Raw genomic sequence first — 16,984 nt, 5'->3', positions numbered from 1 at the left:
AGGAAGTCGAGTGAGAGCTGGGATCGGCACATGGCCCTACCCTGGAGCAGCTGCGCTTGTAGGTGGAGCGGGGAGGCCCCGTGGTGGCTGCTTCTCTGTCCCAAACTTCTCTTCCTCACTTGCTCATAGGTACCAGCTGTTGCCATAACTGAGAGGGGAACTCCTCCCATAGTTAGAGACAAATGCAAATCTCTCCAGAAGTACCCATGCCTGTTGCGGCAGTGGCAGTGCGTGGGGATCACGATGGGAAAGGACCACAAGGTGGGCAGAGGGGGCGCTGACTGGCCTTGTGGGTGCCGCCACCTGGAGCCCCTGCTCTCTTTGCAGACTCCCTGGCCTGCTTGAAGAACTGCATGAGACACACAGCAGGGTCTGTCCGGCCATCAGTGGAGCAGTTCCACAAGTATCTTCCCTGGTTCCTGAGCGATGAGCCCAACATCAAATGTCCCAAAGGGTAGGCCAGGGTGGCGGGTCCACCAGGGAGGACAGCTGTGTGGGTGCCCAAGGCGGGGGCACAGAGGGGCAGGAGGCAGTGTGGGTTCTCTGGGAGTGGCCACAGGCCAGGCACACGGAGGGGCCCGATCCTTGGCTAACCTGCTCTGCTCTTCTCCCTGTAGCGGCCTGGCAGCGTACAGCACCTCCGTGAATCTGGGCTCAGACGGCCAGGTCTTAGGTAAGCACAGCCTCGACTGGAGGGGAAGACCAGAGTCAGCTGCTCCAGGGGCCCCACGAGTCCCAGGGAACAGCTTCTCCATCTCGAACCTTCTCTCCTTCCTCCTTTATGGAGGACTTCTAACTGCCCTGGCCCTAGCTTCAGAGGTCACGTTGCCCAGCTCCACATCCTCAGACTTTACCCCATTTCTGCCCTGCTTCCTTCTCCCCACCCCCAAATCCAAGGTCAGTGTGACGTTCATGGACTTTTCAGTGGCTGATGCCACACCCCGGAGCCACCCACATCCTTTTCTCTCAGGCACAAGTCACACCCAGATGTGGGCAGTGGGCAGCTGGTTAAATGAATGACTATTGACTTACCCAGTGGGTGCCCTGATGCACAGCTCTGTTAAGTAAGCTGTTTCCATTTTTCTGTCTCCCTTTCTGGTCCTTTCCTATAGGAATATGTACATTGGAAAAGTAATTAAATGAATTTAAAAAATCCAATGCATGTTTTGAAACCATACAGAGCAGCGTTTGGGTTCATCTGGGAGATCTCTTCTTTTTTTCTTAATTTAATTTTATTTTTGGCTGCGTTGGGTCTTCGTTGCTGCGCACGGGCTTTCTCTCGTTGTGGTGAGAGGGGGCTACTCTTCCTTGCGGTGCTTGGGCTTCTCGTTGCAGTGGCTTCTTTTGTCGTGGAGCACAGGCTCTAGGCACGTGGGCTTCAGTAGCTGTGGTGCATGGGCTCAGTAGTTGCGGCTCCCGGGCTCTAGAGCGCAGGCTCAGTAGTTGTGGCGCACGGGCTTAGCTGCTCCGCGGCATGTGGGACCTTCCCGGACCGGGGCTGTAACCCGTGTCCCCTGCGTTGGCAGGCGGATTCTTAACCACTGCGCCACCAGGGAGTCCTGGGAGATCTCTGCAAGCTCTCTCCTTCAGAGGCAGGGCTGGGACTTGACTCTTGCACAACAGTAGGACCAGCTGCAGGGTTTGCAGGACCGGGGCCAAACCAACATGCTGGGCCCTTTGCTCAAAATGTGTTAAGAATTCCCAAATGGTGGCGGCAGAGCCCTGAACCCAGCCGGGCGCTGTCCCTTGGGGGTTCTGAGGGCGCCTGGCACAGGCCCTGACCTTTGCAGCCTCGCGGTTCATGGCCTACCACAAGCCGCTGAAGAACTCTCAGGATTACACGGAGGCTCTGCGGGCAGCTCGGGCGCTGGCAGCCAGCATCACCGCCGACCTGCGGAAGGTGCCGGGCACCGACCCAGACTTCGAGGTCTTCCCTTACACGTGAGTCCCTGGGCACTGGGATGCAGGGAGGTGGGCCCGGGTGAGGGTGCTGGGCTGGTGAGGGTGGCTGCTGGGTGGGGATGGGCTGCAGCAGGGAGGCTCGGGCTGCACCTGGGCCCGGGCCCCCCGACACCCTCCCCTAGCTGCATACTCATCCTGAAGTGGGCGTGGGAAGCCATGGAGCGGTGACTGTGCCCTGCGACCCGCAGGATCACCAACGTGTTCTATGAGCAGTACCTGACCGTGGTCCCTGAGGGGTTATTCTTGCTCACCGTCTGCCTGCTGCCCACCTTCGCTGTCTGCTGCTTCCTGCTGGGCATGGACATCTGCTCTGGCCTCCTCAACCTGTTCTCCATCATCATGATCCTGGTGGACACTGTGGGCTTCATGACCCTGTGGGATATCAGCTACAATGCTGTGTCCCTCATCAACCTGGTCACGGTAACCTGCTGGCCGAAGGGGCGGGGCTCCAGGGCAGGAGGGGTGCTGGCCTCATAGGACGACCCCAGCTCTTTCTAGAGTCTAGGTGCTGCCCGCTGGTCTGGGTGGAGACCCCTGCCCCCGCCCTTTCGTGGCTGAAGCCCCCTCTCTCCCCACAGGCGGTGGGCATCTCTGTGGAGTTCGTGTCCCACATCACCCGCTCCTTTGCCATCAGCACCAAGCCCACGCGGCTTGAGAGGGCCGAGGAGGCCACCATCTCCATGGGCAGCGCGGTGAGTGGATGGGCTGCCTCACGTAGCCCTCGGCCGGCTGCCCCGTGCCCAGCCTGACGCCCACCTGTGACCCCCAGGTGTTCGCAGGAGTGGCCATGACCAACCTGCCCGGCATCCTCGTCCTGGGCCTGGCCAAGGCGCAGCTCATCCAGATCTTCTTCTTCCGTCTCAACCTCCTCATCACTGTGCTGGGCCTGCTGCATGGCCTGGTCTTCCTGCCGGTCATCCTCAGCTACCTGGGTGAGCGCGTGGGCTCCTCTGACACTGCCAGGCCCCTCCCTCATGACTCCAGGCCACAGGCAAAATGCCACGAACACACACAGCCCTGCTTACTCGGGACAGTCACCGCCCAGATTGCGAGCACACAGTTCCTCCTGGCTTGGAAAAACTGGGGTCTTTCACTTAACATGTGAAAACATCTTTTTTTTTTTTTTTTGTCAGATGTGTGTTTCAAACACTTTCAGTGGCCGTATGGTTCTGTGCTGTGTGCTGTTGAACTTTTGATCGTGACTTTCAGCAGGCAATATATTTTCACACTGAGAGGTGATGTGTACAGGCACGGACACGGACAGGCAGAGTAGAACAAGCATTTCACAAAATGACACTGCCGGAGAAGCCTTGGATATTTTCTGTTCTAGTCTATCATTGATTTTTAAAAAAATGCTGGTGTTATCTGCGAAATTGATTTCATGACTCATTCATGGGTGACTACTTGCAGTCGAAAAACATATCCTCTCCTATGGATCAGCCACAATCCATTTAACCAGCTCGCAGCTGCTGGACATTAGACTATTCCTGACTTTCCATGTTATTGCCAGTGCCGCGATGACCATCCTTGTGGCTGAATCTTTGACCTCATCCTCCAATATTTCCTGGAGAAAGTCCAGTCTGTGAATGTTGATTATTCATGCCAATGGTTAACGCCCTCCAGCAAGTTTTATCATTTAAACTCCTACCGGCAACACGTGCATTTCTGTTTCCTCATTGTTGAGCACAGTCATTTACACACCCCGTCCCCCAAAAGAGATTTTTTTTTTGGTCGCACTGGGCGGCTTGCGGGACCTTCGTTCCCGACCAGGGATTGAACCCGTGCTCTCGGCAGTGAAAGCACGGAGTCCTGACCGCTGGACCACCAGGGAATTCCACCGCCGCACCCCCACAGAGATTTAAACTGGGCCCGCAGGACGAAGCGTCCCCCCTGTTACGGTGGGCAAGCTGAGAGCAGTTCAATGCTGCACCATTCCCTGACACCCGGAATAATAACAATGGTAATTTTAGAGAAAACATTTACAGAAGGGTGTGTTTGTGCTCTAATATATGTGCACTAATCGTCTTATCGCCTCTGGAGGTAGGTGATGTTTTCATCCCCATTTCACCGATGAGGAAACTGAGACTCCCACCCCAGTCACAGAGCTGGTCACGCGCAGTGTTTCTGGAGGCCACACAGCTCCAGCACCCCTACCCAAGGCACCAGCACCTTGTAGAAACTTCCTGACCCCCTTTGGAAGAGGAGAGTGTATTGGGGATGGTGGGTGGCGAGGAGGACAGCCCCAGGGGTCACCCAGTTGGGGAGCTACAGGTCCCGCAGGTCGTGGCCACCCCTTGGAGATTCCGAGTGGCCGGGAGTGAGGAAGGAGCTCGCAGGTCCTGCCCCCTCAGAGTGGCCTGGGATCTTGACCGAGAGGCGAGTGGCAGGCGCAGAGACCCCTGGGCCCCTTCTTGACCTGAGTCTGACAACAGAGTGAGGAACGGCTTCTCTCGGCAAGGAGCGCTTGCACAGGGTGTCCATGAAGAGAGGAGGGGGTGGCAGTCACAGGCCATGGGCGTCTGGGGGCTTCCCCTGCAAGATCTCCGGATGGCGGGGGTCTGCACTGGAAGGCAGGTGGGCCAGGGGCTGGGCGCAGATGGCGGCTGAAACGGCTACTGGCATTTAGGTGTAGGGTGGAGCGAGGGCTGGGGCGAGGGGCAGTGGTGGAGGTGGAGGGCTTCGGGCTTCCTTTTTAGGCCACAGCAAATGCCTGCGCCCCGCATCCAGCACACGCTTCCCTGACCGTGGTCCTCTGTACCTATCCCTCTGCAGGGCCTGATGTCAACCCAGCTCTGGTGCAGCTGCAGAAGCAGGAGGGGGAGGTGACTGCAGCCAAGGCGGCCTCCTGGTCAAAGCGCCCTGCCCCGACGAGCACGGCCAACAGTGTCTATGTCAACTACGGCTTTGAATGTCCTGCCAAGAGCGAGGGTGGCCTGGGTAGCCCTCGGCCTCACAATAGGCAGAAGCTCTGATGGAGCCGGAGCCCCTGTCCAAGCTCACCGGCCCTGATCTGAGGGGCCATGAGGGCTCCTCTGTGGGGTCCCTTGACCCATCCCCGCCCTCAGGGCCTGGGAGAGGCTGTCCCCACAGGAGTGCCTGCGACAGGTCACCCTCTGGCCATGAGGTCTCACCCACAGGGACACACGATTGTGATGGAGGTGGCGCGCCGTGGCGTGGGTGTGATCTGGTCCTGACCCACCTCTTGAATTTGACGTGTGTCCTCCTCATGCAAGTTTTAAAACTTTAGTTCTGTGTATGTAAACATATAATATTATTGCACATTTAAAAGTTTTCCTTAATTGATATTATACTTGACCTATCCTTTTGCAATGAGGTTGTTTTTTTTTTTGCACGCAACATACATTTTTTTGATTTATTCATGTTGATACGTGGAGATCTAGTCCAATCATTTGAACTGCGACACAGCATTCCATTGTGTGAACGAACACGGTGTTTTTATCCATTCCCCAGCTAGTGGGCAATCACATTGTCCCCAATTATTTTTCTGCTATAAGTCCACAGTCACTTTTGTGGAATTCAGAGCTCCCAAAGCTCTGAAAACCTACTGTGTTTGTCTCTTTTTCTCCTGTAAGTTTGGGACAAACTCATTTGGTGGCAAAAACCGATCAGACAAGATGTATCTATTTATACTTTATAAATAGGATACTTACACTGTCCAACCAGCTTGTTGTGAATAGTCATACATTTCAGTGCATTAATGAGTTTGATTTTGTGTTGCTGCCCCAGATCCTCCTGGGGTCTAGTATCTAATGTACTGTAAGCATCAAATTACCTTTCTAAAAAATGTTCTCGATCCTGAAATTCAGCTCACCTGTGGGATTTCAGGTATGGAACCATGGACCTGTGTGATGAGCACGTGCTTACACGTCTCCTGTCTATGTGTGGGGAGCTACCATCGCTGTAGCACTGAACAGCACACAGGCAAATGCCTCCCAGAGGGGTTGCCCTGTTCACACCAGCAGCGGATGAGGGTGCCTCTCTCCCTGCACCGATACCACCAAAACGCTCCACTTACTTTTGAGAGGCAGGAGGGTACGATTATGGACGATTATCCCTTTTTTAAAAACACTTTTTTAAAAGAAGACTTTTAAACTTTAGAATAGTTTTACAGAAAAATTACAAAGATAGTACAGAGTTTCTGTATGCCCCCCACCCAGTTTACCCTGCTAACATATTACATTAGTATAATACACTTGTCAGTGTACAATTAATGAACCAGTACTGATAATTACTACTAACTAAAGCCCATACTTTGTTTAGATTTCCGTAGCTTTTATCTAGTGTCCATTTTCTGTGCTAGGATCCCATCCAGGACACCACATAATACTCAGATGTTATGTCTACTTAGGCTCCTCTGGGCTGTGACAGTTTGTCAGACTCTCCTTTTCTTTGTTTTTGATGACCCGGACAGTTGAAGACTGGTCAGGCATTTTATAGAATGTCCTTCAAATGGGGTTTGTCTGGTGTTTCTCCTGATTAAACTAGGGTGATGGGCTTTAGGGAGGGAGACCACAGAGGCAGAGCACCGTTCTCAGCATATCGTGCCAACGGTGCCTGCAGTCGCCACCACTCATCGCTGTGATGCTGACTCTGACCACCTGGCTGAGGTTGCAACGGCCAGGCGTCTTCCCTGTACAGTTATCTTGCACCTGTTTCCACGCTGTGCTCTTTGGACGGAAGTCGCTATGCACAGCCCACACTTAAGGAGGGGGGAGTTATGTTCCACTTCCTGGCAGGTGGGGTGTTTACATAACTTATTCGGAACTCTTCTGAACAGGAAAATTGTCTATTCCTCTCCATTTATTTATTTATTCGGTATGATATCTATATCAGTATGGACTCACGGATACTCATTTTGAACTTTGGGTTCTAATATACTACTTTATTTGAGGCTCAAATTGTTCCACGTTTGGCCATTGGGAGCTCTTTCAGTTGGCTCCTGGGTCCCTTTGGCATACTCCCATCACTGTGGAATTTTTTCCCCTTTTTGAGCACTTCCTTACTTTCTGGCATTATAAGATGATCCAGGCTCAACTTGTATATTTCTGCCCCAGTCCTAGAGTCAGTTGTTTCTCCCAGGAGTTCTAGCCCTTCTATTGGAGATGGGATTAGAAACCAGGATCGGGGTGTTCAGTGTGTGTGTTGCTGCTGGGGCATTGCTGCTTCTGGGTCCTCTCAGCTGAGAGAGCAAGGAAACGTGTGTACACTGACCCATGTATGTACACATTTCTATAAATATTGCTATATGTAGCCATCTGTATCTATATTAAGCTAAACAGGAGTTTATGCTGATGCCTCCACCTCTAACCCATAACCACGCGAATAATTCTAGACTGCTCTCTTGCTTATCTGTAGCCTCCCATGCCAATAGTGAGAAGCCCGGCTGTACCACCTTCACCATTTACATAACTGTTCATTTCCTCTGTACATATGTAGTAGTCTCAGAAATGATAACTCATATCCCTGTGGAAAACAACCTTAGAATTAAGTGTCTACTATGTACAGTTCCTTTAGCCTTTAGTCTTCCAGACACCATTCATTTCCAAAGTTACTTAGGTCAGCATCTTCTTCTACCACCCCTTTCAGAGAGGCTGTTTCGTACATTTTTAATACAGTTAGATTCTTGTGTCACATTCTTCCTTCCATTCTGGTGTTACAAAATCATGTGTGTAAAAAAGATTGTTGGGGGCGGGTAATCAAGAGAACACTATCCCTGGTTGACCCTCCAGCTGGACCCAGGCCATAGGAGACCCCTCACCCCTTCTGCTGTCCTTGTAATGTACGCTCTGCCTACCATTCCCACAGTGGGAGCTGTTTTCAGGGAAACGGCCTTGTGAGAGTAAGGTGTTGATGAGACCATCCAGTCAGTGTACGTGACTGAACCCAGTTAAGGCTTCTGTATAAACTTTTAAGATCCTGGCAGAGTGGCTGCCCAGGCAAGCCTTGTAAGTTACTTCCCTTGCTTATTAAACCTGCCACCTACCAATCTGAAGTGGTTTGCCTCTTTCTTCGGTCTCTCCTTGCCCTGGGTGTACGGGGGCTAGATTGTGAACCAACAAAGATCCATTCAAAGTATAGGATAGACCAATGGGTATTAATGTGACAAAGTAGGAAACATTTATTGATTGGGTTTTCAGCTTCCATATTGCAACTAACCACTGAGAAACTACAATCTGTAGAATTTTGGTGTAGTTTCCAAGAATAATACTCACATTTATTTAAAAAGACAAGCTATTATTTGTATGAGACTGGGTTTCTTTTTTTTTTCTTTTTTTTGCGGTACGCAGGCCTCTCACTGTTGTGGCCTCTCCCGTTGCGGAGCACAGGCTCTGGACGCGCAGGCTCAGCGGCCATGGCTCACGGGCCCAGCTGCTCCGCGGCATGTGGGATCCTCCCGGACCGGGGCACAAACCCGTGTCCCCTGCATCGGCAGGCGGACTCTCAACCACTGCGCCACCAGAGAAGCCCCAAGACTGGGTTTCTTATACTTCAATCAAAACAACATATTGCAATGCAGTGAATGCAGCAGATGAGAGAATCTTGCTGTCTTCAATTAGCTAGATAGTAAAGAGATTTGCAAAATTTAAAAGGATGCTGTTTCTCATAAACTTTTACTGTTTTGAAGAACATTATTTCTTCATAAAAATATGTTAATACGTAATGTGTTTTTTATGGTTATTAGAATGCATAAATATTTAAAAATTTCCTCAGTTTTAATTTCCAATGTGGTAACTACCGATAAGCATAATCTACATAAAATATTGAAGACTCTTTGGAGTCTTCAATAAATCTTAAGAGTGAAAATGGGTCCTTTTTTTTTCTTTTTCTTTTGGCCGCGCCTCACGAAATGTGGGATCTTAGTTCCCTGACCAGGGATTGAACCTGGGCCCTCCGCAGTGAGAGCTCAGAGTCCTAACCACCGGACCACCAAGGAATTCCCAGTAAATGGGTCCTAAGTCCAGAAAGTTTCAAAACCACTGCTCTAGGGCAATTTATCTGAGTTTGCCTTTATTTACAATTCATTAGCGCCCATGCACTATGAAGATATATGTTAACGTGTAGATTTTAGGCCAGTAGAGATGCAAATCATTTCTATCCACTGGAAAAGATAATCTACATCATTTTGTAGGACACCAGCCAGCTTCATATCCCACCTAGCAATCTTACTCTGTTTTCTCAAAGTGTTGATAAATATCCAGTTTCTCCAAAAGCTTCTCCAAACTAGCTTTGTCATATCACTGGTTACTTTACTTAAAACGTATAAATGTTTCACATGTGTTCATTATATATTTGTATGAGTGTTATATTTTTAAAGACTATGCTTGACAGACACTTAGGACACGTATACACGCTGGGTGTATACTACGCATACAATGTATATACTACACACAAATACATACGTATGTGTATATTTCATAGGATGGCACGCCAGATTCTCTACTCTGCACCTAGCTCTTTCCATTTAATATTTGTGCATGCACTCACTTTACATTCTTGTCTTTTTGTATTTATGCACTTCACCCTACATTTCACCCACGGCTCCGTTATTAACAGGACAGACACCACCCGCAAGCGCTCGCATTTCCTCTTCTGACGCGCCAGCAAAAGGCTCCCGCCGTCCCGCCTGGGGCTCGGGACACCCAGTTGGGAACACAACCCAAAGACCACGTGACACTTGCCCGCGCTACACGCCTTCCGTCCGTTGCCAACATGGCCACTAGGCGCCCTCAGTCCCGCAGCTCCGGACTTTCTTGCGTTTATGGGCCCACGTCCGCTCCTCAGCGAGACCGCTCGGGAAGCCAGGGGCGGTGGGGGCGGGGCCCGCGTCAAGTCGACTCAAACTCAGCCCAGCCGAGCCCTACCGCTGGGGCGAACTAGCGCGGACCGGAAGTTTCACGGGCGAGCTGGCTGCCGGAGCCGTAATCACAGCGCACCGGAAGTGGGCCCAGGCCGGCGTCCGGGCCGCGCCCGCAGTGAGTGAGCTTCCCTCCGGCCAGCGACGCCATGGAGCCCGGGGCGGCGGAGCTGTACGATCAGGCCCTGTTGGGCATCCTGCAGCACGTGGGCAACGTTCAGGACTTTCTGCGTGTGCTCTTCGGCTTCCTCTACCGCAAGACGGACTTCTACCGCCTGCTGCGCCACCCGTCGGATCGCATGGGCTTCCCGCCGGGGGCCGCGCAGGCTCTGGTGCTGCAGGTAATGCGCGGCCGGCGGGAAGCTCGGGGTGGGGGGAGGCCGTGGAGCCCCGACCCCGACCCCAGCGAGCGCGCCCCCGTAGTCCCCGACTCTCCGGGAGCCCAGACCCCTGCGAGCCCGCCGCTCCGTTCGCTGCCGGCCTCAGTTCATCCTCTGGCGCTGCCCCGGACCAGACTCCTGGGGCCGCGGCTTCAGCAGACATGCTCTTGGGGTATCAGTTTACTCCTTCCGTGCGAGAGGGGCTGGCTCTCGAGCAGCCTGGTACGACCGGGTGCACTTGGATACAGAAGTAGTACATCGACGCTCAGGGCCAGGGTTAGCTCCCGCAGCGTGTAACCCCCTTCGAGGTGCCAGGGCCTGCCAGTCAGAGAATGAAAATAGTGCAGGCTAGACGGGGGAACGGGCGGCAGCACGGACACCTGCACACCCCAGAACTGCGACGACTGGACGTGGACGGGAGACTGTGTGAGTGATGGGTGTGGTCCCCCTGTTCGAAGTGTGACTTTTCAGGTCAAAGACGGTCATAGTAGTACTTAATAAGTTTACATTTGAACATATATCTGTACATCCCAGATTAAGTTTATTGTCTGTTTGAGGTGCTAGTAATACTTATTCACTGACGTTGACGGGGTATCTGTACATCCCAGGTTAAGTTTATTGTCTGTTTGAGGTGCTAGTAATACTTATTCACTGACGTTGACGGGGTACTTGGAATGTACTAACCAAGAGTTTATGTACTGAATGTATTTATACTCTCAGCTGCCAGAAGCATTGGAGATACACTGGTAATGCAGATGGTTAAATAATGGTCTCTCTCCTTGGGATACTTATGGTCTAGTTAAGGAGGTGAAATACAGTAACAGAGAGCTATGCAAGGCCAATTATGTGACAGAGCCCATTGGAAGGAAAGGAATAGAAATGATGGTTTGGAAATGGAGAAAAGTTTTATAGAGGAGGTGGGACTTTTTTTTTTTAACATCTTTATTGGAGTATAATTGCTTTACAATGTTGTGTTAGTTTCTGCTGTATAACAAAGTGAATCAGCTATATGTATACGTATATCCCCATATCCCCTCCCTCCTGTGTCTCCCTCCCACCCTCCCTATCCCACCCCTCTAGGTGGTCACAAAGCACCGAGCTGATCTCCCCGTGCGATGCAGCTGCTTCCCACTAGCTCTCTGTTTTACATTTGGTAGTGTGTATACGTCAGTGCTACTCGCAGAGGTGGGACTTGGATGGGATTGAAAGACGGTACTCAGTCAAGCATTGAGCCTGTTTCTAGGAGCCTGAGAAGGTAGAAATGCTGGTGATAACCTCCTGCGGTTCTGTAGCGTTTTACAGTTTATGAAGTGATTTCAAATGTTCATCTTCTGAAGACTTGCTACAAGCTGCAGGTTAGTCAGGTATTTTCCTCAGTGCCTGCATGAAGAAACAGAAGTTTACAATGTTTAACTACCAAAGATAACATGGTCCGGTGAGGAGTGAGGGTGGTATTCAATTTCAAGACTTAAGGCTGTTCCTCACCCTTGTAGTTGTTAAGTGCCATCTGAGTGATCAGAGAGCTGTGTGTCAGAGACGGTTTTTAGGAGGTCCTTATGTCAAATTAATGCTTTCATGGAAGACTGTGAAATAGATAAGGTGGAATTTTATGTGGCAGATGAGGGTGCCGGTTCAGCAAGGTTAGGTGATTTGACGAAACTCATCATAGAGCTGGAACTCAAAACTTCATTTTTCGGATTCCAGATCTTTCTGTTCTATTATTTAGCCAATCCATTGTAGGGTGGGAACTCTTTTGTCTAGGGTGATCTTTTTTTTTTTTGCGGTACTCGGGCCTCTCACTGTTGCGGCCTCTCCCGTTGCGGAGCACAGGCTCCAGACGCGCAGGATCAGCGGCCATGGCTCACGGGCCCAGCCGCTCCGCGGCACGTGGGATCTTCCCGGACCGGGGCACGAACCCGCGTCCCCTGCATCAGCAGGCGGACTCTCAACCACTGCGCCACCAGGGAAGCCCCTGTCTAGGGTGATCTTTTGCAGAAAAGATGTAAAGGAGAAAGGAACATTTACTGAGCACCTAGTATGTACCAGTTGTTATGTAATTTACATTCTAGGATGTTATTTATTTCTAACACAACCTGAAAGGTTGGTCTTTTCCCTTGTTTTACAGGTGAACTGACAGAGGTAATTCATGTAAGACACCTACTATGTTTCAGACACCCTTAAGGTTAAGACTTGGTGAACAGTTTAATAAAGTGGAGGTGGAGAACAGGGCAGAGAGAGGGTTGGGATGGGCCAGAGGTGATCCAGGGTTTCAAATCTGGGCACTGTAATAATGATAATGCATTCACGGAACTGTCACCTGAGTTTAGGGGAAGAAGCTTAGTTGAATTGGAGGTTGCAGGCAGAAGTCCCTTCCCACAGGCTGTTGAATTGTGGGGCTGGATTTTAAGGGAGGTAGAGGAGTCTGAGTGGTTTGAAGGAGAGGAACTGAAGGTGGAGGATAGCCCTTTGGGGAAGGATCTCAGAGAAGGGATGGGAGACGGAAGAGGCTGTGTGAGTGGGAGGGGGATGGAGGGAAGTGGGCAGGGCAGTAAGTTTCAGGGAAACCGAGGGGGACAGTTTCCAGCAGATGGTTAGGAGGGGTGTAGTGCTTTTTTAAAGTGGTTCTGAATCATCAGTATTGCCCAAGGAACTTTAAAAGAGCAGATATTCCCTGGGTATTTTGGTTGGGTAGATCAGGGTAAGTCCTGGGGTAAGTCCTTGTTCTTTTATCCACAGAGGCATTTGGCAGTGGGGTGCTTGGGGGTCTCTTCAGAACTCAGGCAAAGAGGGTTTGGATGGGAGTATTGGGGTACTCTGTTCTGGAACCCAAAAGTTCTCCGTTGATATTTTGGGGTATGGGCTGTTGGTGAGGTTTAAGCCTTCTCAGACTTTTCCTGCTAATTCTTAGGGCTTGCACAGTCTGAATGTACAGCTTGCCAGACCCTCAGCAGGAAAGATGCATGTAGAAATTGTATTGCACTCCATGATTTATTAGTATGTTTTAAGAAAACAATAATTTTGAATGACGTTTCATTCGTATCAGTGGATCCTCTGTGTTTATTCCGGAGTCCAGTTTGGCAAGCTTAGAGGTCCCCCCCATGAGAGTCAGGAAAGCTGGCTCTATCTGTTCTGAGCTTGCTGGGAAGTCCTGGGAGAATCACTCTCCTCTCTGTCAGTTGAGAAGGTTGATTGGAGGTCAGGGACATCTCTTCCAGCTCCGCAGTCCAGGATTCTGAAACGAGTGCTGAGGTCAGTGGCGACATGAGAGGTGAAGCCAGGGGGCAGGCGGGGTGCTGAGTAAGCAGGGGCGGTGGGCGCCGCAGCGTAGTGAGGAACGTGAGGCCCAGGGTCCGAGGGAGGCCCCCGGCGTTTGGAGAGAGCCCCCCGGCGTTTGGAGAGAGCCCTTGCTGTTGCTTGTTTTCTGGAGTTAAGATGAAGATGTGTGGCGTCAGGAGGATGAATGGCTCTGAGGGCAACGGGTCTGGTGTCCGGTGTCACTGATGTGAGTACAAGAGGAGTGAGTCAGGGGCTCAGGTTCTCTGAAGAAGTAGAGCGAGATACTGTTTCCAGTTTTTAGCCTTAGGGCTTTACTTATCTTCCTCTGCCTACATCTCCTTTCAGTGTTTGGTGTGTTTCCTGTATAATTTTTTACTTTCTTCTTTTACTGGCAGGACCTTGGGCAGGTTACCCTCTCCGAGCTTAGTTTTCCATTATCTTTGAAATGTCAGTGCTGTCTTCCTCACAGCGTTTTCACGAGGGTTTTGAGAGAATGTCTGTAAAAACATTGGCAGTTAGTAACTTCTTTGGTCTGTCTTCCTGCCCAGTGCACGCAACAGTTATTTAGCACTTGTCTGCATTCTGGCCCTTTGGAAACTGACTCCTACACACGTTAAAACATTTTTATTTTATTAAGACTGTTTTTTAGAGTAGTTTTAGGTTCAGAGCGAAATGGAGGGGAAGGTACAGATTTCTCATGTCCCGACCCTGCCCAGCCCCCCTCCCCCAGCGTCCCCTATACCAACAGCTGCCACCAGAGTGGTGCATTTCTTACAGTTGATGGACTTACATTGACATATCATAGTCACCTAAACCCACAGTTTACTTCAGGGTTCTCTCTTACTCTTCATTTTACGGGGTTTGGACAAAATGTGTGATGGCATGTAATCCTCACTGTGGTACCACACGAAGTATTTTCACATCGCCTAAAAAAATCCTGTGCTCTCTAACCTGCTGCCTCCAACCTCCCTCCCTGCATCCTCTGGCCACCACTGGTCTTTTTATTGTCTTTAAAATTTTGCCTTTTCCACAGTGTTATATAGTTGGAATCATACACTGTGTAGCCTTCTCAGATTGGTTTCTTTTCCTAATATGCGTTTAAGGTTCTTCCATGTTTTTTCATGGCTTAATAATAGCTCATTTCTTTCATCACAGAATAATATTCCATTGTCTGGATGTACCACAATTTGTTTATCCATTCACCTGCTGAAGGATATCGTGGTTGCTTCCAAGTTTTGGCAATTATGAATAAAGTTGCTATACGCAATCCGTGTACAGGTTTTTGGGTGGACATATTTACAACTCCTTTGGGTAAAATGCCCTTGGAGCGAGGTTGCTGGATTGAATGTAAGGGTCTTCTCCCACCCACTTTTCAAGGTGGATCTCCCAGCTTTCCTGTCTCTGGGAGGAGATACCATAGGATATATCTCCTGATGACCCTTCCTCCTGTCATTCCCTCTGGAAGGTGTGCCTTTCATTCAAGGTCTGATGCAGAGCGCCTTCTTCCAAGAAACTTCCTTAGCTCTCTTTCACCGGAAGTGCTCGTTTGCACCCTCATTCTGATGGCATCACATGTATTCGTCACAGCCTCTTCCTGTCAGAGTTGTCACGTCTGGGTCTGTCCTGGCTGCACTTCAGGTTATGTGCGCTCTTGAATGGTGCATACAAAAGGCCATTTTCTTGTGCACTTTTGGATGGAGAGTCCCAGCACTTTTGTGGGTGTGACTGTGGCCCTGAAAAAGATTAGTGACTGAAAATGGAGTTCTTCGAGGTTGGGAGCTGTCATTTGGATTTTGGGTGCCCCTTGCACATTGTAGGCACATCATGGATGTTTGTTGAATTCCCAGGCTAAGACCCGCACCTTCCCTCAGCCCATGCAGTGTGGGAAGATAGCAGCAGTCCAGTGAGCCAGCTTGTATTTTGTGGATTGAAATTCAACTGATTCCCATCTTCTCTCTTTCGTCTGAGTTGTTGGTGCCTTTACAGCTCTCAGTACCAGGAACAGCGTGTTCTTTGCATTTCGAACAAGGCTCTCTGGGGCTATAAAAGTAATGACAGGTGAGACCATTTAGTTATGCATCATTTAGACTTGAAAGTTGGCCTCATAGGCGTGTAAATATTTTGAGCCTTGGCTTGTAAAGGTTTCACTTTCATTGATTTTGTAACTTCCCTTTAAAGATTGTTTTCCTAGCGGCATTTGGTGAAGTTGAAGTGCATTTCCATTTTGCCAATGGGAACATTTTTTTAGTCTACTGCTTTTTCATTCTTTATTTACCAGATTTTGCTGTATTTCTGCAGAATGTGTGGTACAGTACTGGGCGGATGAACTCATTGCAGGATTGCTGTTTGATTTTAGGTATTCAAAACCTTTGACCGCATGGCCCGTCAGGATGATGAAAAGAGGAGGATGGAGCTGGAGGAGAAGATCAGGAGGAAGGAAGGGGAGGAGGCCGCGGCCGAGCAGGAGCCAGTCCCAGCCCCGGTTCAGGAGGTGGAGGTTGACTCCACCACAGACTCAGGCGGCCCTCAGGAGCCCCCCGGCCCGCAGGACGCCGTACAGGAAGTGGCCCACCGCGCCAGGGAGGCAGAGCCACCAGGAGCGGCTGCTGGCGCTGCTGAAGTCCCGAGGAGCCCGCCAGCTCTTCCCAAGTAAGAATTTCTACTTTGTGGCTTCTTTCTTTTCTTTTCTTTTCTTTTTTTCATCATGGTTTATGACAAGATATTGAATATAGCTCCCTGTGCTATGCAGTAGGGCCTTATTGGTTATCGATTTTATACATGGCAGTGTGTATCTGCTAATCCCAGACTCCTAACTTATCCTCACCTCCCTTTCCCATTTGGTAACCATACGTTTGTTTTCTGTGTCTGTGGGTCTGTTTCTGTTTTGTATAGAAGTTCATTTGTATCTTCTTTTTTTTTTTAAGATTCCATATATAAGTGTTATCATATGATATTTGTTTTTCTCTGGCTTACTTCACTTAGTATGATAATCTCTAGGTCCATCCATGTTGCTGCAAATGGCATTATTTTGTTCTTTTTTATGACTGAGTAGTATTCCAGTGTGTGTGTGTGTGTGTGTGTGTGTGTGTATCTCACATCTTCATCCATTCATCTGTTGATGGACACTTATGTTGCTTCCATGTCTTGCCTATTGTAAATAGTGCTGTAGTGAACACTGGGGTGCATATATATTTTCAGGTTAGAGTTTTCTCTGGGTATATGCCCAGGAGTGGGATTGCTGGATCATACGGTAACTCTATTTTTAGTTGTTTAAGGAACCTCCATACTGTTCTCCATAGTGGCTGCACCAATTTACATTCCCACTAGCAGTGCAAGAGGGTCCCTTTCCTCCACACCTTCTCCAGCATTTGTTATTTGTAGAGTTTTTAAATCATGGCCATTCTGACCTGTGTGAAGTGATACCTCATTGTAGTTTTGATTTGCATTTCTCTAACAATTAGCGATTTGAGCATCTTTTCACATGCCTGTT

General features: G+C 49.8%; 2 protein-coding genes across 5 annotated transcripts in view; both read left to right on the top strand.

The window, feature by feature from the left end:
• Positions 1 to 7,969, top strand: part of NPC1L1 (NPC1 like intracellular cholesterol transporter 1) — a 45,077-nt gene extending 37,108 nt beyond the window's left edge. For 2 of the 3 annotated variants that reach the window (XM_032642976.1, XM_032642977.1), the window contains exons 13-19: positions 328 to 454; positions 618 to 673; positions 1,791 to 1,941; positions 2,151 to 2,382; positions 2,541 to 2,654; positions 2,732 to 2,894; positions 4,735 to 7,969. In XM_032642976.1, coding sequence (XP_032498867.1) covers positions 328 to 454; positions 618 to 673; positions 1,791 to 1,941; positions 2,151 to 2,382; positions 2,541 to 2,654; positions 2,732 to 2,894; positions 4,735 to 4,934 — 1,043 coding nt within the window. In that variant the 3' untranslated portion in view covers positions 4,935 to 7,969. Of the gene's footprint in view, positions 1 to 327; positions 455 to 617; positions 674 to 1,790; positions 1,942 to 2,150; positions 2,383 to 2,540; positions 2,655 to 2,731; positions 2,895 to 4,734 lie in introns of those variants that run through there. The other variant, XM_032642978.1, reaches the window with a different exon arrangement.
• Positions 7,970 to 9,914: 1,945 nt separating this feature from the next.
• The window catches only part of NUDCD3 (NudC domain containing 3), a 73,440-nt gene continuing 66,370 nt past the window's right edge, over positions 9,915 to 16,984 (top strand). The window contains exons 1-2 of one of the 2 annotated variants that reach the window (XR_004351394.1): positions 9,915 to 10,179; positions 15,851 to 16,143. Coding sequence is in view for 1 of the 2 variants with exons in the window: in XM_032642738.1 (XP_032498629.1) it covers positions 9,988 to 10,179; positions 15,851 to 16,143 (485 nt within the window). In the remaining variant the exon portion in view is untranslated. The remainder of the gene's footprint in view (positions 10,180 to 15,850; positions 16,144 to 16,984) is intronic. The other variant, XM_032642738.1, reaches the window with a different exon arrangement.

Source organism: Phocoena sinus, chromosome 9 (genome assembly GCF_008692025.1).
Source record: "Phocoena sinus isolate mPhoSin1 chromosome 9, mPhoSin1.pri, whole genome shotgun sequence".
NCBI lineage: Eukaryota > Metazoa > Chordata > Mammalia > Artiodactyla > Phocoenidae > Phocoena > Phocoena sinus.
This window is presented reverse-complemented; position numbering and strand designations above follow the sequence as displayed.